The sequence below is a fragment of the Polyergus mexicanus genome, unplaced genomic scaffold (genome assembly GCF_030449975.1).
Source record: "Polyergus mexicanus isolate NDT 795.1 unplaced genomic scaffold, iyPolMexi1.0 SCAF_1, whole genome shotgun sequence".
In the NCBI taxonomy this organism is placed as follows: domain Eukaryota; kingdom Metazoa; phylum Arthropoda; class Insecta; order Hymenoptera; family Formicidae; genus Polyergus; species Polyergus mexicanus.
The window spans coordinates 11,688,138-11,711,501 of record NW_027223321.1 but is presented as its reverse complement, the minus strand read 5'-3'; the positions used below and the strand labels follow the sequence as shown (position 1 = coordinate 11,711,501).

The 23,364-nt window shown below is 32.4% G+C and overlaps 2 protein-coding genes across 5 annotated transcripts; one reads left to right on the top strand and one right to left on the bottom strand.

Annotated features, from left to right (window-relative positions):
* The first annotated feature begins 430 nt into the window (after window positions 1-430).
* Window positions 431-7,640, top strand: Lmx1a (LIM homeobox transcription factor 1 alpha). The gene is made up of 5 exons (XM_070299603.1): window positions 431-1,417; window positions 2,334-2,756; window positions 5,226-5,531; window positions 5,916-6,014; window positions 7,177-7,640. The coding sequence occupies exons 1-5, from the start codon at window positions 1,306-1,308 to the stop codon at window positions 7,431-7,433; spliced, it is 1,197 nt and encodes a 398-aa protein (XP_070155704.1). The 5' UTR covers window positions 431-1,305; the 3' UTR covers window positions 7,434-7,640.
* Window positions 7,641-8,160: 520 nt separating this feature from the next.
* Window positions 8,161-23,080, bottom strand: LOC138935100 (proton-coupled amino acid transporter-like protein CG1139). 4 transcript variants are annotated; one of them, XM_070299484.1, is made up of 10 exons: window positions 22,817-23,080; window positions 16,865-16,935; window positions 15,001-15,100; window positions 14,612-14,761; window positions 13,956-14,228; window positions 13,263-13,347; window positions 12,880-13,152; window positions 12,187-12,365; window positions 11,754-11,923; window positions 8,161-11,495 (listed from the first exon to the last, which is right to left on the bottom strand). In XM_070299484.1, exons 3-10 carry the CDS (start codon window positions 15,066-15,068, stop codon window positions 11,251-11,253), a joined length of 1,443 nt encoding a protein of 480 aa, XP_070155585.1. In that variant the 5' UTR covers window positions 15,069-15,100; window positions 16,865-16,935; window positions 22,817-23,080; the 3' UTR covers window positions 8,161-11,250. The 4 variants fall into 4 exon arrangements, with proteins under 4 accessions (XP_070155585.1, XP_070155594.1, XP_070155575.1 ...); XM_070299493.1 differs by lacking the exon at window positions 22,817-23,080 and adding an exon at window positions 22,674-22,790; XM_070299474.1 differs by lacking the exon at window positions 22,817-23,080 and adding an exon at window positions 19,616-20,045.
* Between the last annotated feature and the right edge of the window lie 284 nt (window positions 23,081-23,364).

Genomic DNA, 23,364 nt, shown 5'->3' with positions numbered 1-23,364 from the left:
CGATCACTTAAAAAAAAAAAAAAAAGAAGAGGAAAGGAACAAGGATCCCGATGGCGTCTAAGATCGATGTCCGCCTGGTTTGCCGAGATACGTCACTGAATCTTCCGGCAATGGTTGAGGTCGGATATTGATCCCCGTTCGTACATCGCCGCTGGTTGAGCACCCTCGGTGGTCGTTTCGCCCCCACTAGTAACCCTCGGGCAAGGGCGGTTCCCACCGACGCCAATCCGGTAGCCTCCATCGTGAGTTTTGCGAGCGGCTAAGAGCGCGGGGGATGAACCCGCCCTCTTCACTCTCGCATCGATGCCTCATCTATCTCCAATGACGGGGACGAGACACGGGCGGGGTAGGAGAAGTCGCGTTATACCGGGGTGATGAAGAAAGGAGTCGGGGGAGAGGGATGGGATTCTCTCGCTGTCGGCGAGTCGGTGGATCCCGATCAAAAAAGCGACGGAGCTTACGCGGATGACACGTACGAAACTATCGCGTACAGAGCGCGTCCGGTGCGGATATCAGACGGGTGGATAAAAGGAAGGTGTGGAGAGAGAAAAAAGGCTCCCGGAAACCGTCGAGGATCAGTCTTCACCGTTTTCATTATATCCGGAATGCGGTGCAGCCGTGACATCTCGTGCCCCGAGGAGATCGTTCGAGAAAATTGCCGTCTTACATCCGTGCACGGCATCCTCGGTGTCTTGTCATGAGACTCGGATAACATACGGCGCTGTCCGTATCGAAGAACCGGTGACAGCTCAACGTACCGAACCTCGAAGCTCCGTCGTTCCTCGGCTGAAGTGACGAACGTTCAAGGTCCAATTAAACGAGATCGATTGGTACCAGCGCGTAAGTGACGTGGACTAATTTATAGTTTTCGACCTGGACTAATTTATTGAAAAGTGTCGGAAGTTGTATTACTGTATACGTATATCTAACGCGAGATGCGTCATCGCTCTTGATAGTGTGTGAATTTTATGAGAAAAATTGAATCTACTAATAGGACAGCTCGACGATCGGCGAAATAAAAACGATAGTGAAGCTATTGTTAAAGAATTTGAGATTCCGTTGAAATTTGAAAAGAAATTGTTTGCCTAGAACAAAACTAGATGCCTACGATAAGAAAAAGAAAATGACGAAGGCATTTTGAGCAAATTTCATTTATCGACATTGTCATCTCAAGAATTCTTATTGACGTGTGATTCCCAAGTGTTTAGTATCGTCCGAAGAAAAACTCTTAACGAGGATTTTTAAAGCGAGTTTCTAGCAGCTTGAAGATTTTTTCCGCGCTCAAGGTTGTAATAAATAGACACCATGTTGGAATTCTATCCTCCGGCGCCTGGTTCTTTCAATCGTCAAGGTGAACCCGGCCAGCCCTTGCCGACGGTTCCACCTATTCCCTTCCGGCCTGACAATAATAACGCAGGTAAAGGGAAACTACCATAGATATTTTCTGCCATTTTATATATATATATATATATATATATATATATATATATATAATTTATATTTTTATACTTTTCTTTTCTTTTTTTCTATGAATAAAATAAAATAAAACATAAAAGCTGATCACATTTATTGACAACTGAGATGTAAGACATTTTATCAAAAACAGTTTCCTCTGTGTAATAAAAAGATTTCAGTAAGAGCTTCAATTTAGAGTAAAAATAATTAATAATAATATTTTAGCTATATATCTTGGAATTGAGACATTTTACGACCATTATTCTGCAGCTTGAAAATAAAGAGACGATTATGTTTATGTATTTAAATGCATATCATCTTTTAACATTTCCCAGGCGATACTCGATTATTATATTATATAAATTAGCTTTTTATTTGATCGGTCATTTAGAAATGAATCGTAAAGCGAAGCGAAAAATCGCTTGCGAAAAACGAGGTAATGCTGTATTTCGTATTGACTGCCTTGTAAAAATAGAGAGATATAATATCCACATCTAAACATTTCTCTCCATTTGCTTTCAAGTCACAAATCACGATATAAACGATGCAAAACGTTTCAATCCTCGAGACAAATTTTGTTTCCTATTTTCGATGTCTGTTTTTTAATCCAACATCTACTTTAATACTTTAAACTAAACAGTCAAATCATTTTTTTCTGAAACTATTCAAGTTTTGCCAGAAACTTCATCTCTTTTAAATTGTTCATTTATTGTTTATTTGAGGTACAAGATAAAAGCTAAGAAATTTCTATATAAATTCAAAATCCTTTCAAAATTCTCTGTCGAATCATGAGAAAATTGAAGTTGAAAATAGAAACAAAATTTCAATTCCAATAATGACCGATCGTATCGCATAATATTTGCACGTTTGTCCCGCAGAGCCGTCCGTTTCCGTAAAGACGGAATCCGGTCTTCTGGAGACGATTTGTGCCGGCTGCGGCCGCACCATCGCCGACAAGTACGTGATGAGGGTGGCCGAGAGGAATTACCACGAGGAGTGTCTCTCGTGTACGGCATGTGGCGCGATGCTGTCGCATTCGTGCTTCATACGCGACCTCAAGCTCTACTGCCGTTCCGATTACGAGAGGATCTTCGGGGTGAAGTGCGCGCGTTGCATGGAGAAGATCAGCTGCTCGGATCTGGTGATGCGGCCGGTGTCCGGCCTGGTGTTCCACGTGGAGTGCTTCGCGTGTTGCATGTGCGGCCAGCCGTTGCCGAGGGGCGCCCACTATATCCTCAGACAGGGTCAGCCGATCTGCAGACGGGACTTTGAGCACGAATTGTTTTTAAATAGCCCGCAAGGTGAGTGTCCCATACTGTATATATGTATGCGTGTATGCGTGTATGCGTGTGCGCATAAGGCTCGTTTGTCAAATCTTGTTCCTCGATCCTCCTGCCCTGTGTGTTTTTTTCTTGTCGACGCGAAATAAAGCGACCCTCTCCCTTGATCTCACTATCGTCATACTCTGATTCTGTACTAAAGACTTTTTTTCTATACATATTTTCTCTGTGAATTTCCAAGAACAAGAAATAAAATTAGAAATCATGATAGAATCTTTTTTCAAAATAATGACGAATAAAGTTTAATAATGATTAAATCAAGTGAATTCTAATCATTTTTTTGCATCATTTTGTTTTTTAATATTTATACACTTATATCGAATAATACGATAAAAAGATAGTGTCTGTTACTTGTTTTATATAATTGAAAGAAATTGAAAGGGCTTAATGTGTGTGTTACATATGCACGAACATAATAATTGTTTTCCTTGCACAAGATAAAATATACGAGAAGTAGCATGAATAAAAATATGTGTATTATCCTTGCATGAGATGACTTTACGATGTGTATCCATTTCTATGTGAGCTACAATTTCTGTATCTATCATACTGATGTGTCGCCAATAGTAGAAGCATTATCATTTCTGGAAATTGAATGAAACCCTGCGAAAAACTTATTGTTAGTTAAGTAAATAAGTACCACGATATAATTTACTTGTGCAGAAAATAAAGCGAAAGGATCTATCATTTGTTTCATATATTTTTTTCCGTATAACAAACTGCTCAACTATCTTTTATATCGTCTTAATCGTTAAACGAGTATCGATTATCGCATCGTTTTCCACAGCAGATTTTTAATAATTCGAAAATTGAGATTGGCGAGATTGACGAATTTTAACTGCGAAGAGTAATTTCACGAATCATTGATAATAAATGCGCGGAATGCTTGAAAATACGATCGAATGAATCAAATAAAATGACGCCGTTGAAAAACGCATTGTACATACCTTGTTGCATTGTTCGCAGGTTGTACTACAATCTAAAGACATCCAAAGTAAAAATCTACAGGAATTTCGAAACAGGGCTGTTCCCCTTTTCAAGGTAATTACATTTAAATCAAGCGTGAATGATCGAAAGCGATTGCGTGATATTCGCGGCGTCGTAAAATAGACATTGTTGAATTCGCCAATCTTTCGTAGAGTCAAAGTATCCCATGGAAATATTAAATATCTTGATATATATATATATATATATATATATATATATATATATATATATATATATATAAAGCGTTCATCGATTGCGGTATATCTCGATATAAGTTTATGGCACGCGTTTTGAAATATTTCATGTGTTATTGGTGACGATAAAAAATGATGAAAGAGCAGTTTGTGAGCCGTTTATTATATACATATATATGTATATCCCTTTTCTCCCTTATATACATATGACGCGTATGAAATATGAAAATATACGAGAAATCGCAGAAATAACAACGTACGTTCAAATTACGCAACAATGCATTGAAAATAATTCTAATGAAAGTTTTTTAAACAAATGCACGAGGAGAATTCCCTCCCCCCACAAAGCGATAAAAAAAAAAACCGCTGAAAAAAATTTTTCATATTACACGAAAAGTTCCAAATAATTCCAATCTGCGTTTTTAAGGGTTCATCGCGTGCGTTTAATAATAAATGTCGACGATTTAACGACGATCGCGCATCTCGATTTGATCGACAATTTCGCTCATTTCCTGCAAAGCGAAGCAAAATTTTTAACAATGGAATTCCCGGAGTTGTTGAAATATTTCGTGCGGACGGTGAAATCCGCATGTATGGTCGGTGCGTTTGTTCGCGGCCGACATGTTGCCGCGCCGCGGTACATATGTTGCACGATAGGCGTGGCCTGTGTGCTTTGTCGGATTGCCGTCTGATCAAAGCCATCCGTATCTACTGTTCGATTTCGAACCGCTTGCACCGGACGATCGATTCGTCGTGCCGGCATTACGTTATTCGAAACACACAGATTCAAGATATAAGACTAAATTGTCACTTACTCGCTTCTTTCTATTATTTTCTGATAGTTTCGTGCCACACACATACACACACACACACACACACATTAAATATTTTGCAAGGAGTTATGCAAGGGTCTGACAACTTTTCGGCCTTTTTTCTCCTTATGAAATAAAAAAACAAAATTATTAACGTATAATAAACACTAAATGATGTTATTCATAGCACGTGATATTTTATTTATTTACTTATATATATTATTATATATATAATTTTTATTAGAGTATTGATATTAAAAAGTGAAAGGTGTTACAACACAAATAATCTCTTGTAACTATATAATTTCAAATTCCTCCTATATCTATTTGAAAAACTTTATTAGGATTTTCATAAAACCAATAAAAGAGAATATATTGAGATTTTTTTATACATGAATGATTTATAAGTATAAAAAATGCATCATATATATTGTCAGATGACGATTTATTGGATGAGAATCGACCACGGGACGGTCGTCGAGGTCCAAAACGGCCGCGGACGATACTCACGTCGGCACAAAGACGTCAATTCAAAGCGTCTTTCGAGGTGTCCCCGAAACCCTGCAGGAAGGTACGGGAGGCCCTCGCCAAGGATACCGGCCTCAGCGTGCGCGTGGTCCAAGTGTGGTTTCAGAATCAGCGTGCGAAGATGAAGAAGCTTCAGAGGAAGGCCAAAACCGAGCCGGGATCCGATAAAGAACCGAAAGAGGAGCGAAGAACGGAAAGTCCACACAGCGATCACAGTAAGTCACCTCTTCACATTGTCTCGCTTCGGGAGAATTTCGTGAAAAATTCAGATATATTTTCAACACGACCGATTCTAGATTCCTGAAATTCCTCATCAGTCCTGAAATACGAAATTTCGGCTATCATTGATTCTATTTATTTTTAAAATCATCAATATCGATTTTAATTTTAACGATCTATTTTATTTTTTTATTATTTATTATTTACCGAGTATTAAAAAAATAAAATAAAATAAAATAAAATAAAATAATGCGGAATTAGCGTAGAATTGTAAGAGAGCAACGCGATCTCGTCGGGAGATTCGCGAATTCGCGAAGACTGGTTAATGGGGCATTGGTAAACGAGTGAGTTCAATGTCAATTGTCTAATCTCGTTCGCAGGTCATTACTTGAACGCCCTGAACATGCGCGATGGGGAATCTTCTAGCTTCCCCTCAGCCACCCAACCGCTCAACCCCAATAACCCGTACTCGCCCGACGGTAAGTCTTTACTCACCGTAGAAAACTCATTTGCGCTCATAATGTCACGGAGAAACGGTATGTGCGTAACGATTTTGCGTCCCGACAAGCGTTTATGCAAAGTATATATTTCGGAATACGCAAATAATGCTCTAGGCTTTTTGACAAAATTTTAGTAAAATCGGTAAATTTTATTTTAGCAACTCCTTACGTTAAAGAGTTCTGATATTTGAAAGATAAGAGAATAGACGATTAATCACGTTGTCGGAAAACCATGATGTAAGAGAAAAAATGCAACATGTATTTTTTCTTTAATACAAATCTAATCGATTCTTCGTATTTTAAGGGTTTTTTTTTTTTTTTTTATATTACTCACACACACACATACATATATTGAAAGATTCAGAGATTTAAATGCAATTTTTAGCGTTGAATATTAAAATGTTGTAACAACTGCAGCTCACACACATATAAAAATTTCAAGAACACTTTCATAAAAAGTTTTTGAGAGAACAAAATCTGTGTTTACTCCAACCACTTTTTTTCATATCAAAGATAGAAGCTCCGCTATACAATTTTTTTTTCCTCCCCCCCCCCCTCCAAAACATCCTGCACGCGTGACGCACCCCCGCAGGTTTGAAGCAAATATTTATTTAGCTTCTATAGAGCACAGAGTAATGATATTTTTCTGAATATTTCGGATCTGAATTTTTAGCATTTTTTACAACTAACTGCGATCATATTACTCTATCTCACTTGATATTTTACCATTAGATATATACAATATATATGAAAAAAGAAAGCTTATCTCACTTTTCTATTTCAATATTTGCTGGAATTCTCAGAGCGTGCAAAACTATTTCGAAAAAAATTTGTCTTTTATATATACCATATTTGCATATATGCAAATATCCTTTCGTCTTTTCTTCTTAAAAGTGAATATAAAAAAAAGTCATTGGTAATATATTATCTATTGAAATTCAGTTAATATTAATTTGAAAATAGATATTTTTGAAGAAAAATTATAAAAAGGGTTTTAATTATCGCGAAAATATATTATATTCTGTGTGCATAAAAATAGAAATTTTCCCATCGATATACGAACGAACATTCCATTCGACATCTTCCGCGAATCGGGCGAAATTTCGCAAAAAAAGAATTAACCACGTCTTGTCCCTTCCAGACGCGTATCCAGGGCACTCGGGGGAGAGCTTCTGCAGCAGCGATTTGTCCCTGGACGGGACGGACGGCGGCTTCGACATCGGCGAGAACGACGGCGGCGGCGCGGATGGCAGTCATCAGGGCGCCTCGCATTCCCATCACAGCTCATCATCGCACGATACTCCGTCGCTGTCACAAAGCCTGCACGCGGCCATTCACAATCCCATTGACAAACTGTTCATGATGCAGAGTAGTTACTTCAGTGGTGATCACGCGTAATCCAAATTTTTCTTTCCTCGATCTCGCGTCGCTTATTTCGTCCCTCCTCACCGTCCCCATCCTTTTCGGTATCCTTCCATCGCGTGTCCTATCAATCGGCTTTGTTGCGTCAACGAAGGAATCGATATTGCATTTTCTTCCTTTTTCGAAATGATCGCGGCGAGATAAGAATAGATATTTTTCTTTCCCTACGCGACTTGTTGTCTGGTCAACATCATGTATAACTTATTTTTCTACGCTATATGCAAAATATTTCTAAATTTCTTTAAAGATTTCGTGATGTGTGCGTTGACGCAACGTCAAAATGTTCTCTTCGAAATGTTTGCTTTTCTTCATTGAAAAATGAAAATCTGTATTTATTCCTCTGTGTGTAATAAATAGATATTCATAAATATAGTACAAAGAATATTATTACGGAACTCCTTCCTCCTTCGTCCTATTTCGTATTGCGCGGAAAGGGACAACAAAAACCCCGTCGACGTTGGATTAGTGCGACGTTCCTTTTTCAAAAAATTTTCACGCGTTCTTAATAATCTCGATTGCAGAAGAATTATCGTGATAAAATATTTTTTCCCTCTCGTGGTCGAAAATGGATTAAGAAGAAAAAAACAAGAAGGATGATCAAAATAAATGCTATATTAATTTTTAAACAACTGGCACATCTACGTATATTTATTATCGAAGAAAATAGTTTAAGATCTTTGTTTAACAAACTAACTAGGATAAAAGTTTACTACGTCATTAGTTATTATATATAATAATTATATATAGTAGCCACAATGTGAAACTGGTAATAACTGTGCCGATGAAAACCATATACTCTCATGAAGACGCAATTTTTTATTTATTATATTTATTGTATTTCTATTATTTATTGTAGATTTATTTATTTGATTTATTTATAATATTAACGCGTTTAAACCTTATTATATCCATCTTAATTAATTAATCAAATTAATATATTTTTCACAGTTTTCCCCACGATTCGCAAAGGTGTGTTATAAGATACGCGCGATGAAAGAGATAGCCGTACATTCCGTATATAACCGCACGAAAATATATTTAAGAAAATACACAGGTATGAGAAAGGCATACTATACATATATAATATAGCATTTATTGTATACGATGTATGCTTCTATGTTTTCATTTATAAAAACCATAAATTCTGACGCTCTGAGATTCTTCTCCTTTCCAAACATAAAAATCGAAACATAATTTCGCCGTTGATCAGTGTGTAGGAAAGAAAATATTGCTTAGATGGAAATATTATACTTTTTTTTCACATCATCTCTTTCAAGTACTTTCTGAGCAACAAAATAAGATAAAAATGAATATAGGAGAATTAGACTGTATCAGCAAATCTACAAGATTTCGAATTTATGTCAAATGATTATCGACTATTAATGTATGATTGAAAAATTTTTAAAAATTGTACTATAAAAAAATATACTTTCTCTAAAAATATCTAAAAACATATATTGTAAAAAATTATACTATAAAAACTGCATTCTATTTCTCATGTATAAAACGGTATATTTAAATGTTTGATGTACATTATATTTGTTCCGTGAGATCGTTACTAATCTACAAATTGCATCGCAACTATCGGTACAATAGTCATTATCGCATCTACTTGTTCTGCTTCTAATAATAGGCTGTTCGCAAAGATTTTCACTCGTTCTGTTTGGTATTACGCTATTATTCTAATATAACAACTATCGGAGCGAGGCAATATAATTGTCGATAATAACGCATTAACTCGCGGCGCGAATAAAAGTTAACAATTAGCCATTATTATTTTACAACATATATCTCGGCACAATTTTTATTATAAATATTCCTGGTAACAGGACTTTATATTTCTCATCGCTTATAAGACTAATTTAAAATTTGCTTAGATAGGAATAATTCGACAATTATTCCTTGTCAACAATGTAAAACATTAGAAATAATTATTAATAGTCAACAATAATACCTTGTGATTTTCGGAATATACTTTTGAGTTATGATATTGCTTTCGCAACCTGAGAAATGCTTTACGTTTTCACAATATAGTGATATTTTTTCGGCCTAAGATTATGTTGATTAACATATTAAACAGTATTTCTACAATGCCGAACAAAATATATAAACAAGTAAAAATATAATATGTTTTATTCCGTTAAACAAAAACATATACATATCTCAAATGTGTTGCATATTTGTAAAAAGATATTGTCAAAACAATTGCGCGATTATTTATCGAATAAAATTACGTAGAGAAAGTAAAACGTAATAAAAAATTAAGTTAATGACGTAATGGAATATATTCACGTTTTACATTATATTTTATAGAAACTTTCAATTATATTACCTAATTTTCTGATTATATTTTCTTTGAAGAGATTTATATATATGTAGATTTTCATAAAAAATTATAAAGTCTTTTCTTTATGATTCGTATTATAAATATAATTTTAAAATTTTATACATAGATAGATTTGCTCTTTTGCTTGTTCGTTTTACAATTTTTAGAAATATATTTACGTTTATTCTGCGGCGTGCATTTCTAGAGAGCATTTTCGACGATAGAAAATAAAACGTATACGCATATATAAATATATGATATGATTTTTTATGTATATTACTTTCATTTTCAATTGTTTGAACACTGTTTTGTCGAAACAATGTCTTTAATAACATGACGCAATTCTTGTAGCTAAAATTTTCTTTAACAAAATCTTTTTTTTTTTTTTTCATAAAATTTAAGATTCGAAAGATTTAAAACTCGATGATAAAACAGGATAAAATCTTGATAAAACTGTATAATGTTACAATATAAAAAAATTTTACGAGATTAGAATAAAATTTCTTATCGACAACGTAATATTGAGATACTTCTCATGATAAGGATGTCGCAATAATATAATCACAATAATTATATTATTAATAAAGAAAATTTTATGCTTTGTATATATTTAATAATAACTATTTTTTTCGCAAGAGAAATAAAAAGTATCTCATTTAAATTAAATACTTGTTCTATTCTCCTTGTCAAATATCAATGATACAAGTTTATAATTTCTCTCTCCGCTTTGTATTCCTTATGTATTCCTAATCAGTATAAATTCAAGCACAAAATATATTTATCTACGAATTTCTAATATACGTTAGAATTTAGATTACAATGTTGACTTTATGTTGCGACATTGAAAAAAAAAAAAAATACAAAAGATATGCCAGCCGTATTTGTGTTTCTAAGTACTCGTAAGTACCGAAATGAGAAGTTTAAGCGAACATGTCTTGAATAATCGTCAATAGAAAGTTGTCAATTCACCCGCTCGATATACATTCGTATGTTCATAACGACATATATATTATTAACCGTTCATATATACAGCAAATATATATATATATATATATATATGTAAATAGATACATATATATTTATACTGTATACGATCCAGTCGAAGGTATACAAAAATGCAGCTCTATAAAATGGGTGATAAAAATTTTCTACAACGAGACGCGCGGCAAAGATTACATCGTTGATGCTTAGAAGAATTTTCATCACAGATCAGAACCATCCGATTGGATCGGTCGCGAGATTTCATCGATCGCTATCAACTATATAACGCGCGTCTATCTTCTTTCATTTACTATAAAGTCTAAGTAAACTTATGGCGGTGATGGAGCTTAGAAGCACATCTCGTTTGCTTGTCGTACGTTTGATCATCGTCCACGATCATCTCCGATCGTTCAAGTCGTAAGCCGCATCTCGCGGCTTATTACGTTCCTGTATCTTGGCAAATTTCACGGGTGTACTTGATGCCATTCACTGGAAAGATTTCACTATGTCCACGATGCTGACGTAAGTTCCAGCTACGAGACCCAGCAATCCGAACACGATCAGGAGCATGTTCTTGATTAGCATGGCTTTGAAAAGACCGAAATCCTTCTCCGGCCATAGCACGCATATCTCGATAATTGCCGGGAAGGCGATGCCAAGGGCGGATAGACAGAGCGCACCGAAGAGGGAAATGAATAGGCCGAGTCTCGGTATAGCAATCGCCAAGATGACTGAAATAATAGAGATATGCTCTAAAGTTGAAGAAAGGATGTTATTGGAAAATCCTCAAATCGTCCATCTTGAATGCGATGTTCGATACGTGTTTGCTTTTTTCATTATTTAAATACTATATATTAATATATTTGCAATGTCATATATTGAAAAAATTTTCTCTCTCACGGAAATTTATCAGTATTTTTTTTTTTTTTTTTTTTTTATTAATTTACAAAATATTTTATTCGTTGACCAAAGAGAGATTTGCTACTTACATGTCGCCAAGGTAATGGCGGTTCGACAAACGTACTCCCATAAAATTTTGCGATTCTGTATTCGATGATCCAGATAGGTATTCCACATAATTTCAACGGGCACGTAAGCTTGTAAGGCATACGTTATGAATATGGCAATCGCAAACATGATCTTAATACTTTGAGCCATACTGCAAACAGAAAATACAAAAAAAAAATATATACATATATGAGAAATATAATTCTTTTATAATATAATAAAAAATAATTTGTCCATCAAATTAGATATATTTAATATATAGATTGGAGAAGTTTTTATATTTATATCAAATAAATATATTTTCTCGTACGGGAGAATTTTAGCAAATAGAATCAAAAGGATACTTTACGACACTACAAGAATAAAAATATCTCTGTCATCTTATTGATATTACGATTGTTTCGTTTCGCTTACATCTCTTCCTTTGGTAGATTAAAAGTGACACTTCCCTTGGTATCAGATCCAAACTTGATATAGCCAAAAAATCCAATGATTATGTACAAAATAACGATCACAGTCATACCTATGTTGAGCACACCGCAATAGCCGCCGAAAGATTGCGGCGTCTTCATGTTGTTTTCCAGAGCTATAATCTACGCAACAACAATATACATTATCTCTTTTGAATAATATAACGGAGTAATGGCGATACATCGATAAATTGAATTTTTTCATTGTTTGTTTCTTATAGAAAGTATCTCAAAATATAGACAGTAATATATTGTAAATTCTATTTTAAATTTTATATTTATTTTTTATTTATTTTAAATTTTATTTTATTTTTTTTTTAAATTTTATTTTTTATTATTCAAACAGTATAAATGTAAGAAATGTGTTTCTTTTAAAGTTTGATAATTTTTTGCCACTATTGTACAAGCAAAACATTCTTAAAACAAATTAAATTTTAAAAATATCTCGGGACACACAACGATTATAAACAATTGCATGTAATAACATTTATGGCAATTTGTACATCACTCCATATGTCAAATTCGGTCTCTCTCGTAATGTACATAAAAAAATATATATATAAAAAAAATTTCTATTTCTTCGATGAGATTGACAACATTGTTTAAGAAAAATATATATCTTTCTCTAGGCACTTACCACACCGACGGCTTCTAACGCAAATAAGGTTGTTCCAAAATAGAGGGAAAAATTTCTTATTGTACCAAACATCTCCCTTTCGTTCATCGACGGTAGATCGCCAAACATATACGATAGAATCATACCGAGGCCAATGAGGGTAATAAGATTCGCTAACGTGGAAAACGGCGCCAATAACTTTAGATTTCTTATGTAATTGATCAATATCAGCGGAATCAATAAAATGAACATATGGGTCGAAATCGACAATGGTTCCCAGTAGTAGTCTGTCACCTGCGTTCATTAAAAAAAAATTACAATTGAATGCCCTGCTACAGCGTCTGTCCGACAATGATTCTGTTACACCCCCGTCTTTTCTTATTGCAATTCTTTTATTGATTTACCTGTTTTATATTTGTTGCTACAAATACAATATAAACACAGCAAATTCCCAATTGATATGTTATCATAAACCCGTCTATGAATCCTCTGGAAATAATAGCACTCTTTTAAGATTATTCTTATTACAATTTATAGCTGTATGTCTTTTTCTAGTATAAAACTGATTAAAATTAATTGTTAATTGTTAACAGTTTTCTTTCTTTTCTTCGCAATTGATCATTTTTTTTTTTTTTTTAACTTTTATGTGCCTGTGTTGTTGCCTGTGAACGCAGTGATAGAACAACGCATTTAATATACAATATTTTAAAAATAAAATACGTATATACAATAAATGCATCGTTAATATTTCTAATCGATAATAATGCATTTTTTTGCTGAAACAACATTTGTTGAAACACAGGCATAATAATATAAGTCGAATCGTTCAATTTGAATGATTACTATATTATATAATTATAATCATAATTATTTATAACTATTTTATGTAAATTACTTATAATCATGTTGAAAGAAATATTATTTATTTCATCTGCTCAATACATTGTGATAAATAGTGTACATACTATTTGATTATTTATTATTCTTTATTGAGAAATTGTTTGAATAAAAAGATAAGATATGATCGCGTACGACTATTTCATCTACTTGGTACCACGTTGTGTCGACTTGTTGTAGATTAAGCAGGAGGTACTTACGGTGCATACGGCGCGAACCATCTCATGAATTGAGGACCTTGCTCAAGGGCGTGCTTCATACTGTCTGGATAGCTCAATATAGGAACTCTTAACCGTTTACACAATTTGTACTGCGCCCTTATGAGTATATGCAAGCAGTAGGTGCACAACACTCCTATGATTATCGTAGCTATAATGCCGACTAGGTAGCCGCTATTGCAAAATGCGTTCGGCATCGCTAAAATTCCCGTGCCAAGACTTCCTTTTAGCAAGTGAACCAAGGTTTCGAAATTTCTGAAAGAATATTCTCGTGTTATGAAACAAAAGCCGTTACAGAAGATGTTCCGATATATATTACACATTTTTTTAAATAAATTTTAAATATTTTTTTTTTCTCGATTAAATTTTCAGAGGATGCGTTAAAAGAGAGAGAATGCTCTTATTCAACGCTCATATTTCGATTATTCGACTGCGAGTGATGTCTCTTACATCTTAATTATATTTTGATCTCGTATCTTAATTTATAAACAGACACAATAAAGATCCGTAAAAAAAAAAAAAAAGATGAGCGACGGAAATCATATCGAATTTTATCACAAGAGACAATGTATTATATTATGCTTTTTAAATATAATATTATCTTTAAACGTAAATGATTAATTATAATTTGCACTCACGAAGTCGGATTTGGTACGTTCCGATACTGATGAGGGTCATAATTTTCCGTATCTGTGATATCTGGAGAATTTGGTGGTGCTGCGGTCTCGGTATTGTCTTCAGCGTTCGGAGATGACGCGACATTAGTTGTAATAATATCCTTGTCCTCTCTATAAAGTATAAATTTTCACATAATATCGAAATTTCACATAATATCGAATATCGAATAATACATAATAAATAATATCGAATTTTCATATAATAACAGAAAAGATGTTGAGAGAGATCAAAATTTCCATCTTCTTCAAGTTAAAAAGATTTTCTCTAATTAAAATAAAAAAAAAACTTAATTATAAAAATCTAAATTTCCGGATATATATTCAATATTATTTATTTAATCGAATCCTACCTATGAGAATTCTCATGGGAGATTAACTCCAGACGTATATTTTCTTCCTGCATTTTCTGCATTTTCATACAAAGTTCCTCATGCAATTGTTCCGCCGGCGCTGGAAAAGCATTTTTCGAAGATTCTAAATCCATTCTTATTCAATTAATCTATTAATATTGTATATTCTCGTTGTATAAGTATATAAGCAATCTTATTAATTTTGTGTAATTATTACGAGATAGTGACAGATATATAAATTTAAGTTAAAATAATATACAAAATAGAAGATACGAGAAACACTGTAACGGATTGTGACACCATAAGTCTATGTCTTATAAGTCCTTCGCTTTGTTCTCTTATAATAACAAACACAAACATGTGATTTTTCCGCTAGCTTTGAAATATAATGATTATGTTTCCGCATTTCAAAGTCTATATGGAACAAACATTAATTTTTAATAAATGTCTTTCTCAGCTTACACTTTATCTGTAGTTAAAAATTAAGCTATCAAAATATATATCTAGCAGCGTATTTTATATATATACAAAATAATTTTAAATTGAGCAACTTACACATTACGATTACATGTGATGCAACATATTTAATTTACTTTTCATCAATTAATATATATGATAAGTGAAATGTTAGTTATATTTCGCTGGCGTGCGTTTATTGGTTTACACGATTCTGATATTTTATTAGAGATACATGAAAAAAACAAAACAAAAAAAAAACACAATTATACGTAAAATAGTATAAAAATTACGATCGATACATCGTACTTATTGTTAGTTATTACACGGATTAAGACACGCAAAGATGTGATAATCGTCAACTGGACAGTCTGGTACATTAAACTTTTAATCAATTGGCAAATGTGGAGCAATGGAATAAAGCAAAAATGTCAATTGTGAATCTGATGCACGCGGGTTTAACGCATTCTTCGCGAATTGATTGCTCTTAATTATTGCATTGAGGTCAAATACAACTTGAGGTTAATTTACTGAAGGTTGCACTCGGTATCCTCGCACTTCGCTATTTACGCCTTTGACTGTTTCGCATTGTTGAACCAAACGATTGATCTCGCACCGCGAGGACAAAGTCTATTCTCGTAAAAGAGCTACACACCCGTTTTTAGCAGCGTATATAACAATATATATTTTTAGATATTTAAAAATAGATATATGTGTCTAAATTAATTATTAAAAATTTTTATTAAAGATTATTAAAGATTCTTATTAAAGATTATTGTATAGAATAGAGAGAGAAAGAGAGAGAATTTTAATGTATAAATATGCATGCGTGTATTTAATTATTTAAAATTAAATTTAATAATTAATAAAATTTGATAATTAATTAAACTATACAAAGTAGCAGATAACTCAATAATGTAAGGACGCAAGTATCTAATTTTACGAGAAACTTTACGTTTCCGTTCTAAGGTCATGGTCGTGATATAAATATCTGGGAAAAAGGAAATTATTATCTAATTGGCACAGATTGTTTCAAGACAGCGTGGTATGCTCACGTTAAGACAAATTACGCTGTTGAATGTTGTACTTACAATAATGAATGTCATTTGAACAAAATTTAAGTAAATGCGATTTTTACTGAGATGTATACCTTATCAATTTTATATGTATATAAAATTAATGAAGAGTATATTTGTGCGTATTGTTAATGTTTTTGATCATTTCTATAGATTTATATCTTATTTATATCTTATATCTTATTATTCCATATGATTTTTTACCAATATTTGTCATCGTCTGTTACATTTTTAATCGAATATCATCAAATTTATTATTTTTTACTTTGAAATTTATTTGAAATTTAGTTACATATATTTTGATAATTCTGTGAAATTATAATAAGACTCACCTTTTGCAGTCCTAATCAACTTTCAGCAATCGTTGACATAGGTTGTAACTTCCTCCGTTCGCGGTTTATGCCTACAATAGAAACCAAACGAAATTTCTAAGACAATATAATGCAACTTACATTAGTTCTAGTGATTATTCCGGTAGTCAAACACACATTTTAAAATACAGATATATCTCAACACACATTAAAACATCACACGCAAATATTACGTTAATAATTAATCGCGATCAAACAAAACGTATACATTATCTAATTTGTTAGCGTGAACGAATATTCGTTTAAGCGCCCATTGAATACGTAGAAGCGGGGGTAGAGGGGAGAAAAGTAGGGTTTAAGTATTGTAATCAATCCTCCTAATTCTTACTTCCTCGACGCGCATCGGGGGGACCTGACGAGTTATGTAGCCTCATGCTTGGGACAATGTAGCTGGAATATGCCCAATGTACTAATTTTAGAGAGACCATCGGAAGGGACCTCTTTGCCAACGGGAATTATCTTGACAGGTATTTCAGAAGCGTGAGAAACAGTGACGCGGATATAAACGAAACCTGCAACGCTATAATTAAAGAAGAGAATATATTTACGAATTCTTTCACATCGTATTTACGTGTCGTTATACTTTCATAAGTAAATACGCAATTCTCATTGTTTAGACCTTTTTGCAAAAATACTTTCGAATATGTTTGTGTGAAATATATAGGCTGCGTAGCGATTTTAAGTCAAACATAAATTGTAAGATTTAAAGGTAATAATAAACACATCGCTTTTATACTACAATATATATATATATATAATATACATATAACAAATCATATAGCAAAGTCGATCAATATATAAACGATCATAATATAACATTCGGCATTTTCCGTTATAAGTAGCCTTTAAATAAAAGGATAAGTTACACGATACACATTTTTTGTTATATTTTTCAAAACAAGTACAAAAAAATGAATTGAAGGAAAATATTAAAATATTTGAAAATAAATCTTGACGAGATGAAATGCATGTGTGACATTCACAAAATAATAGCTTAACTTCAAATAATACATATTAGGATACGGTTCTATGTAACTATATCGAGAGTATTGCAGTCAGTACTCTTCCATCTATTTAATCGTTCAATTTATCGAGCTCTGCGCTGACGCGCATTGTTAAATTTATCCGATGTAAAGTGAATAGAAAAGAAATTAAGAAATATGCATATTTTTATACGTAAATGATTAGATTAATTGTTAAAGTTGTTCGCTCGTAAAGATCGTTCGCGAGAGAGTAAATCAATCGTAATTAAAATAATTTATTAATTTTATTTCGTTATTTTTTACAGAGATTTATTAATATCAATATTAATACAATTTAACGGATTTTATTAACATTATAATATCTTTTTCTTGACGATAAGTTAAAATATGTTAAAATTAATCAATTAAGAAAAAAAAAATCAAATTTTGAAATAACATTTAATTATGAAAGAATTTAATTTTGATTTTAATTTAATATTAAAATTATTTTTGTTAAAATAAACAAACCGTACATGGTGTAAAAGCTAATATAATGGCTCAAACAATGACAAAGTTTTTTTTGTCACACGATTGAAAAATTTGTCACTGTCATTGATGAATCCTAACGCAATATCAATTGAATCGAATAAGCAGTTGAATGCTAGGCTATTACGTTACAGTTCCTTCATTGATCTTAATAACGGTCATTTAATCGTTTGTAACGTAAAAATTTGTTTAATTAAAGAGCTTTGGGACAAATTTGCTCTCTGAATCATTATGACAGGTGTAACAGCTTTCAAAGGTATTTGGCAATTGTTCTTATCGTTGTTACTAATGCGATTCAATTATATAGTTAATTCACGCGACATTTCCATGAAAACGCTTGTCGCATCATAATTGCGATAAACTGTCAGAGTCAAATAGATCAATCTCATAAATCGAGATATATTTTCATTTCTGCAGACAACTATTTCTTTATGCGGGAAAAATTATTATTTTTTTTTTTTTAATTACCTTTTTAGGAAAAGTTTTTACTTATTAGTATTACCGAGAGTGTGCTAAGAGGAATTAATATAGTTTTTTTTTTTTTTTTTTTTTTTATAGATTTTGAAAGTTCTTAGACCTTGGCATTTTGATATCTTATACAATTTTATATTGAAACAAAAATATTTTGCATAAATTAATATATGAAAAAGCTAATACATGCAATGCATTGCATCGAATGACATGATTAAATCCATAAATATTCTGAGCGAATCTATATAAATATCAATACAAATATATGCATCAAGTATATCATATTCTTAGCATTATCAATATAGTTGTGGAGTATTTCACGAAGAGGATATCATAGTGACAATATTTACAAGATTCTATAATTCATGCAATGCAATTTAATAAACCAAATAAATTTTGTAATTGTATATAGAAAATATCTAGGATCAATTAGCTTAATGGCTTTTTGCGAGCGTTTAATCGTCACTGAAAAAGAATCTGTCATCATTGGTGATATAATAGCCAATCGTTAGATACATTGTCAATGATAATAGGGACCATTGATACTTGAAAGTATAGTTATGCTTAACAAATACATAATTAGGGTTGGAAAAATGGATCACGTATGATGATATGTTTCGATGTTGTAAAAGCATCAGCTTTAACACAAGGATCCAGCGGTCCATATTCGCCGTTTGTTTCGGACGTAAATTTCATTCTTCTTTCTGGTACGCGCGTTGGAACCTCGACTTACCGGATTAAATGCATCCGTAAATGCGACGGCAACTCTCGATGGATGTACCATAAAACCGATTCTCTCTCCGAGGAGGCAACTACCCAGTAGTTGGCAGTTACTGCGTCAGCGACCGAGGATGTCTAGCGACTGTCCCGCACTACTTCAATTTCCACTGTGGTGTATGCATTCGGCATATAGCAACATATAGCAGCTCGTCACGTGATATATATGGCTAGTTATAAAACGGCTTCTTGTAAATGCACGCGAGCGATGATTTAGCCACCGTAAGTCGGTCCCGCGCTGCGTACTTTTGCATCGTGGATCCGCGAATAAATTCGAAAATCCGGAGGAGAATCATCATAGCGTCGATTAATTTCGTGCGATTTAAAGTGTTATACAATACAAACAAAGTCTTAAACAGGTTAAATCTGTTTGAACAATACGCAGTAATTGATCTTTTTATCAGGATTGCTTGGAGATTAATTGATCATATTCTTAAATTTAAAAAAAAATCTTCATAAAAAATATAATACTCTTTTAACACATAACATAATATAAAAATGTTAATATACTATAATATATTAATATATATATGTGTGTATATATAAATATATATATATATATTCTCTCCTTGATATAAAATTTTTAACATAAAAAATGATATATTAATATGCGTTCATAATAAAAATATGAATAAACTAATTAATTCAATATGTGTGCATGACAATATGTTTTATGTGTTGGTGACACAGATGATGCGAAAATTCATGCGATCGGTGCACATGGTACATTAAAGCACGATAATAATAACGAGGTAACATTCATGCTTTTTATGCGAAGGTGTAATAGAATATTATATATACTTATTAACTCACTTTATATTTTGAAATCTGTGATTAATTTTTATAAGAATTTTAAAGTTTAATACATTTTGAAAAATTTTTATAGCAGTTATTTTTATTTAAATTAGATACATATATATACATATATATATATATATATATCATATCATATATTGTATAGTGTTTTACATGTATAGACAATTGTCATAATACAAGTTCATTAGTTTCAGTTTTCTATTATTGTTGTTTTGTTCACCGAGAAAAAATCAATATTTTTAACGACTTCAGTTATATCATTCGCATAAGATAATAAGCGTGTAGTAAATTTGTGTAGGTTTAAATTTATACTTTTATGGAGGTGTCAACATTTATCTTTACGAGAGCTCGAGATTTTCCGCGTTACATAAGTATTTTGAGACGGAAGAGCAGAAGTTCTGACCTCTAAGATATTTATATAATCTGGTGGTTAATCTTCGGAAAAGTCGCGAGGAAGTTTCGCTTCAAACGATGGGAAAGAATTTAACCGCTAAAATTAGAGTCAGAGGAGCTTCACTGATTGACGACCTGACAGATCAGATAAAACAAAATCAATAAAGTATATATATCAAAAAATAAAAATAAAATTTTATCTACACCAGTAGTACACGAGCGTATCGATTGAATTCAAATACCTTTTGTATAATTATTATTTATTTTATAAATATATAATTTATATTTTTCCATAAAAGAGAAGAGACTCTACAAATTATTTATGAAGCTTAATCATGTCGCACATGTACAATAAATCGAATCTCTGATATTTTTTTATTTTATAAAATAGATGAGTAAATGAGAAATCGATCTCTCGCTCTCAGGAAGCTTATCTTTTGTTCAACACAAAATCTAAATTCTAAGTCTCTAATCTCTCGCAAAATAAATTTTACCTTGATTAGAATCTCTCGAAATTTTAAATGTCAGCGATTAAAAGTTGTCTGTTGCTACTAAGTATCTATCTAGCAATTCAACAGCTTAAATTTAGAAATAGATTTCGCGTAACAGATTTTTATGTTTGAAGTTTCTTAAAGGAACTCTGGACGGATGAGTTCAATCAAAAGTTAATAAATTTAATACATTTCGATGTTTATGAATTTGACATTGCGCGCACACACGAAGCACTTTTAGCTTTTTAAAATATAAAATTAATAATTAAAATATAAGTTAAAGTAAAAATCCTGTAGAATTGAAAATTTTATTTTTATGGATTTTTGTGCGGTTATTATAAAATTTTCATAGTACAGTGACTATAAAAAGTTAATTCAATATAAGATAGTATTTACAATTTTGAGATTAAATTATATTCGACAAGACTAGTCTCTTTACTTTTACTCACAAATTGATTATTATAATTTTATATTTTAAAAAGCTAAAAGTGCTTTGTGCGCAATGTCAAATTCATAAATCACGAAATGTATTAGATTTATTAATTTTTGACGTAACTGATCCGTTCAATCCCTTCTTAAGATTCGCGTTAGATTGACGTCAGGGAGATTACGTAAGTCAGACGCATTGTTGTCGATATATTTTCTCATGGCATTTTCGATCGATACAATCCGGGCCCTCGTGTTCAATTCTCTGTAAAATCCTTAAAGTTCAATCTTCATATTTGAACTCAATTTAATTTATTATAATGATTTAATAAATAATAATAAAATTTACATAAGTGGTGTAAATAAATATTAAATGCATATAATTTTATTTCTTTTGATACGATGACTTTTAGCGGTTTTGGCAGACAATTATGACATATAGATTAACAATGTGTTCTCTAAACAGAGAGAACGAACTGTCGTAAATTGATAACAATCTTTTGAAGAATATAATTTTCATATAAAGAGCGTTTTGTTTTTCTTCGCTATTTTAAAAATAACTGGATATAATTACATCAAATACTTTCACAAATTTCTTTGTTTCTTAAAATGTACGAGGAAGCATATCATTATTTTAAAAACTCCTATAAGAAAAAATTGCACGTGAATGTATTTTAATATTTATAGGCGAAATCTTCGAACATCTTCGTGAGAAAATATTGCGTAGATATAAAAAGATATGATAGCTTGTGATCCAGATTGATTACAATCGCAAGTAGCATTATTATCACTATTAGTCGCGGTATCAACCGCTAATCTAAACATGCACTAAATACATTCTACGAATGATGGTGCACCAGTCAACGAATGCAACCCTTCGCAACTTACGTTCGAGCTTATAAGGTATGAGTGAAATCCGTTCGAGGCACTTTATCACAGGTTATAACGTATATGATAAGGCGACGACTGAGGGATGAAAAACGCGATGCGCGAATTCGTATGTGTATGTGTGTGTGTATGGGTGTACACACCTCCTGCTTTAACCCCCTGGCCACGCATTCGTGCAACGAGAAAATCTGCTACGTGCGGTTGGGGCGGCCACGATGCCTTTCACTGTCTGTGAAAATTAGAGACGGATTCTCCTTGGGTCATACGGGGGGTAACTACCCTCTTTGCGATCCATACGATAATAATCTTCAGGGACATCTGGTAGAGGATAGTGTAAACAGTCCACTAGACTTGCGCATGGAGTGTTTGGCTGGTTCTACTGACCGATCAAAGTCGGTCGTATCGACGATAAAAATTGCATAATAAATCTACAAAGAAGTAAAGTAACTTAATCGTTAAAAAAAAAAAAAAAAAAAAAAATGTTTTTAAATTTTTTAAAAAACTAAAGCACGTATCTCTTTTTTTCTCTCTTATCCTGCCAATAAATTCTATTTTCGTAAAGAAAATATTTAATTTCGTTGGAAACAAATAATAATTTAGAAACAAATAATTAATATTTTTTTTAAATGTATTTTAGCTTTTATATATCAAGATTTTATCAATTTTTTTCTATTTATAATTATGACCGTGT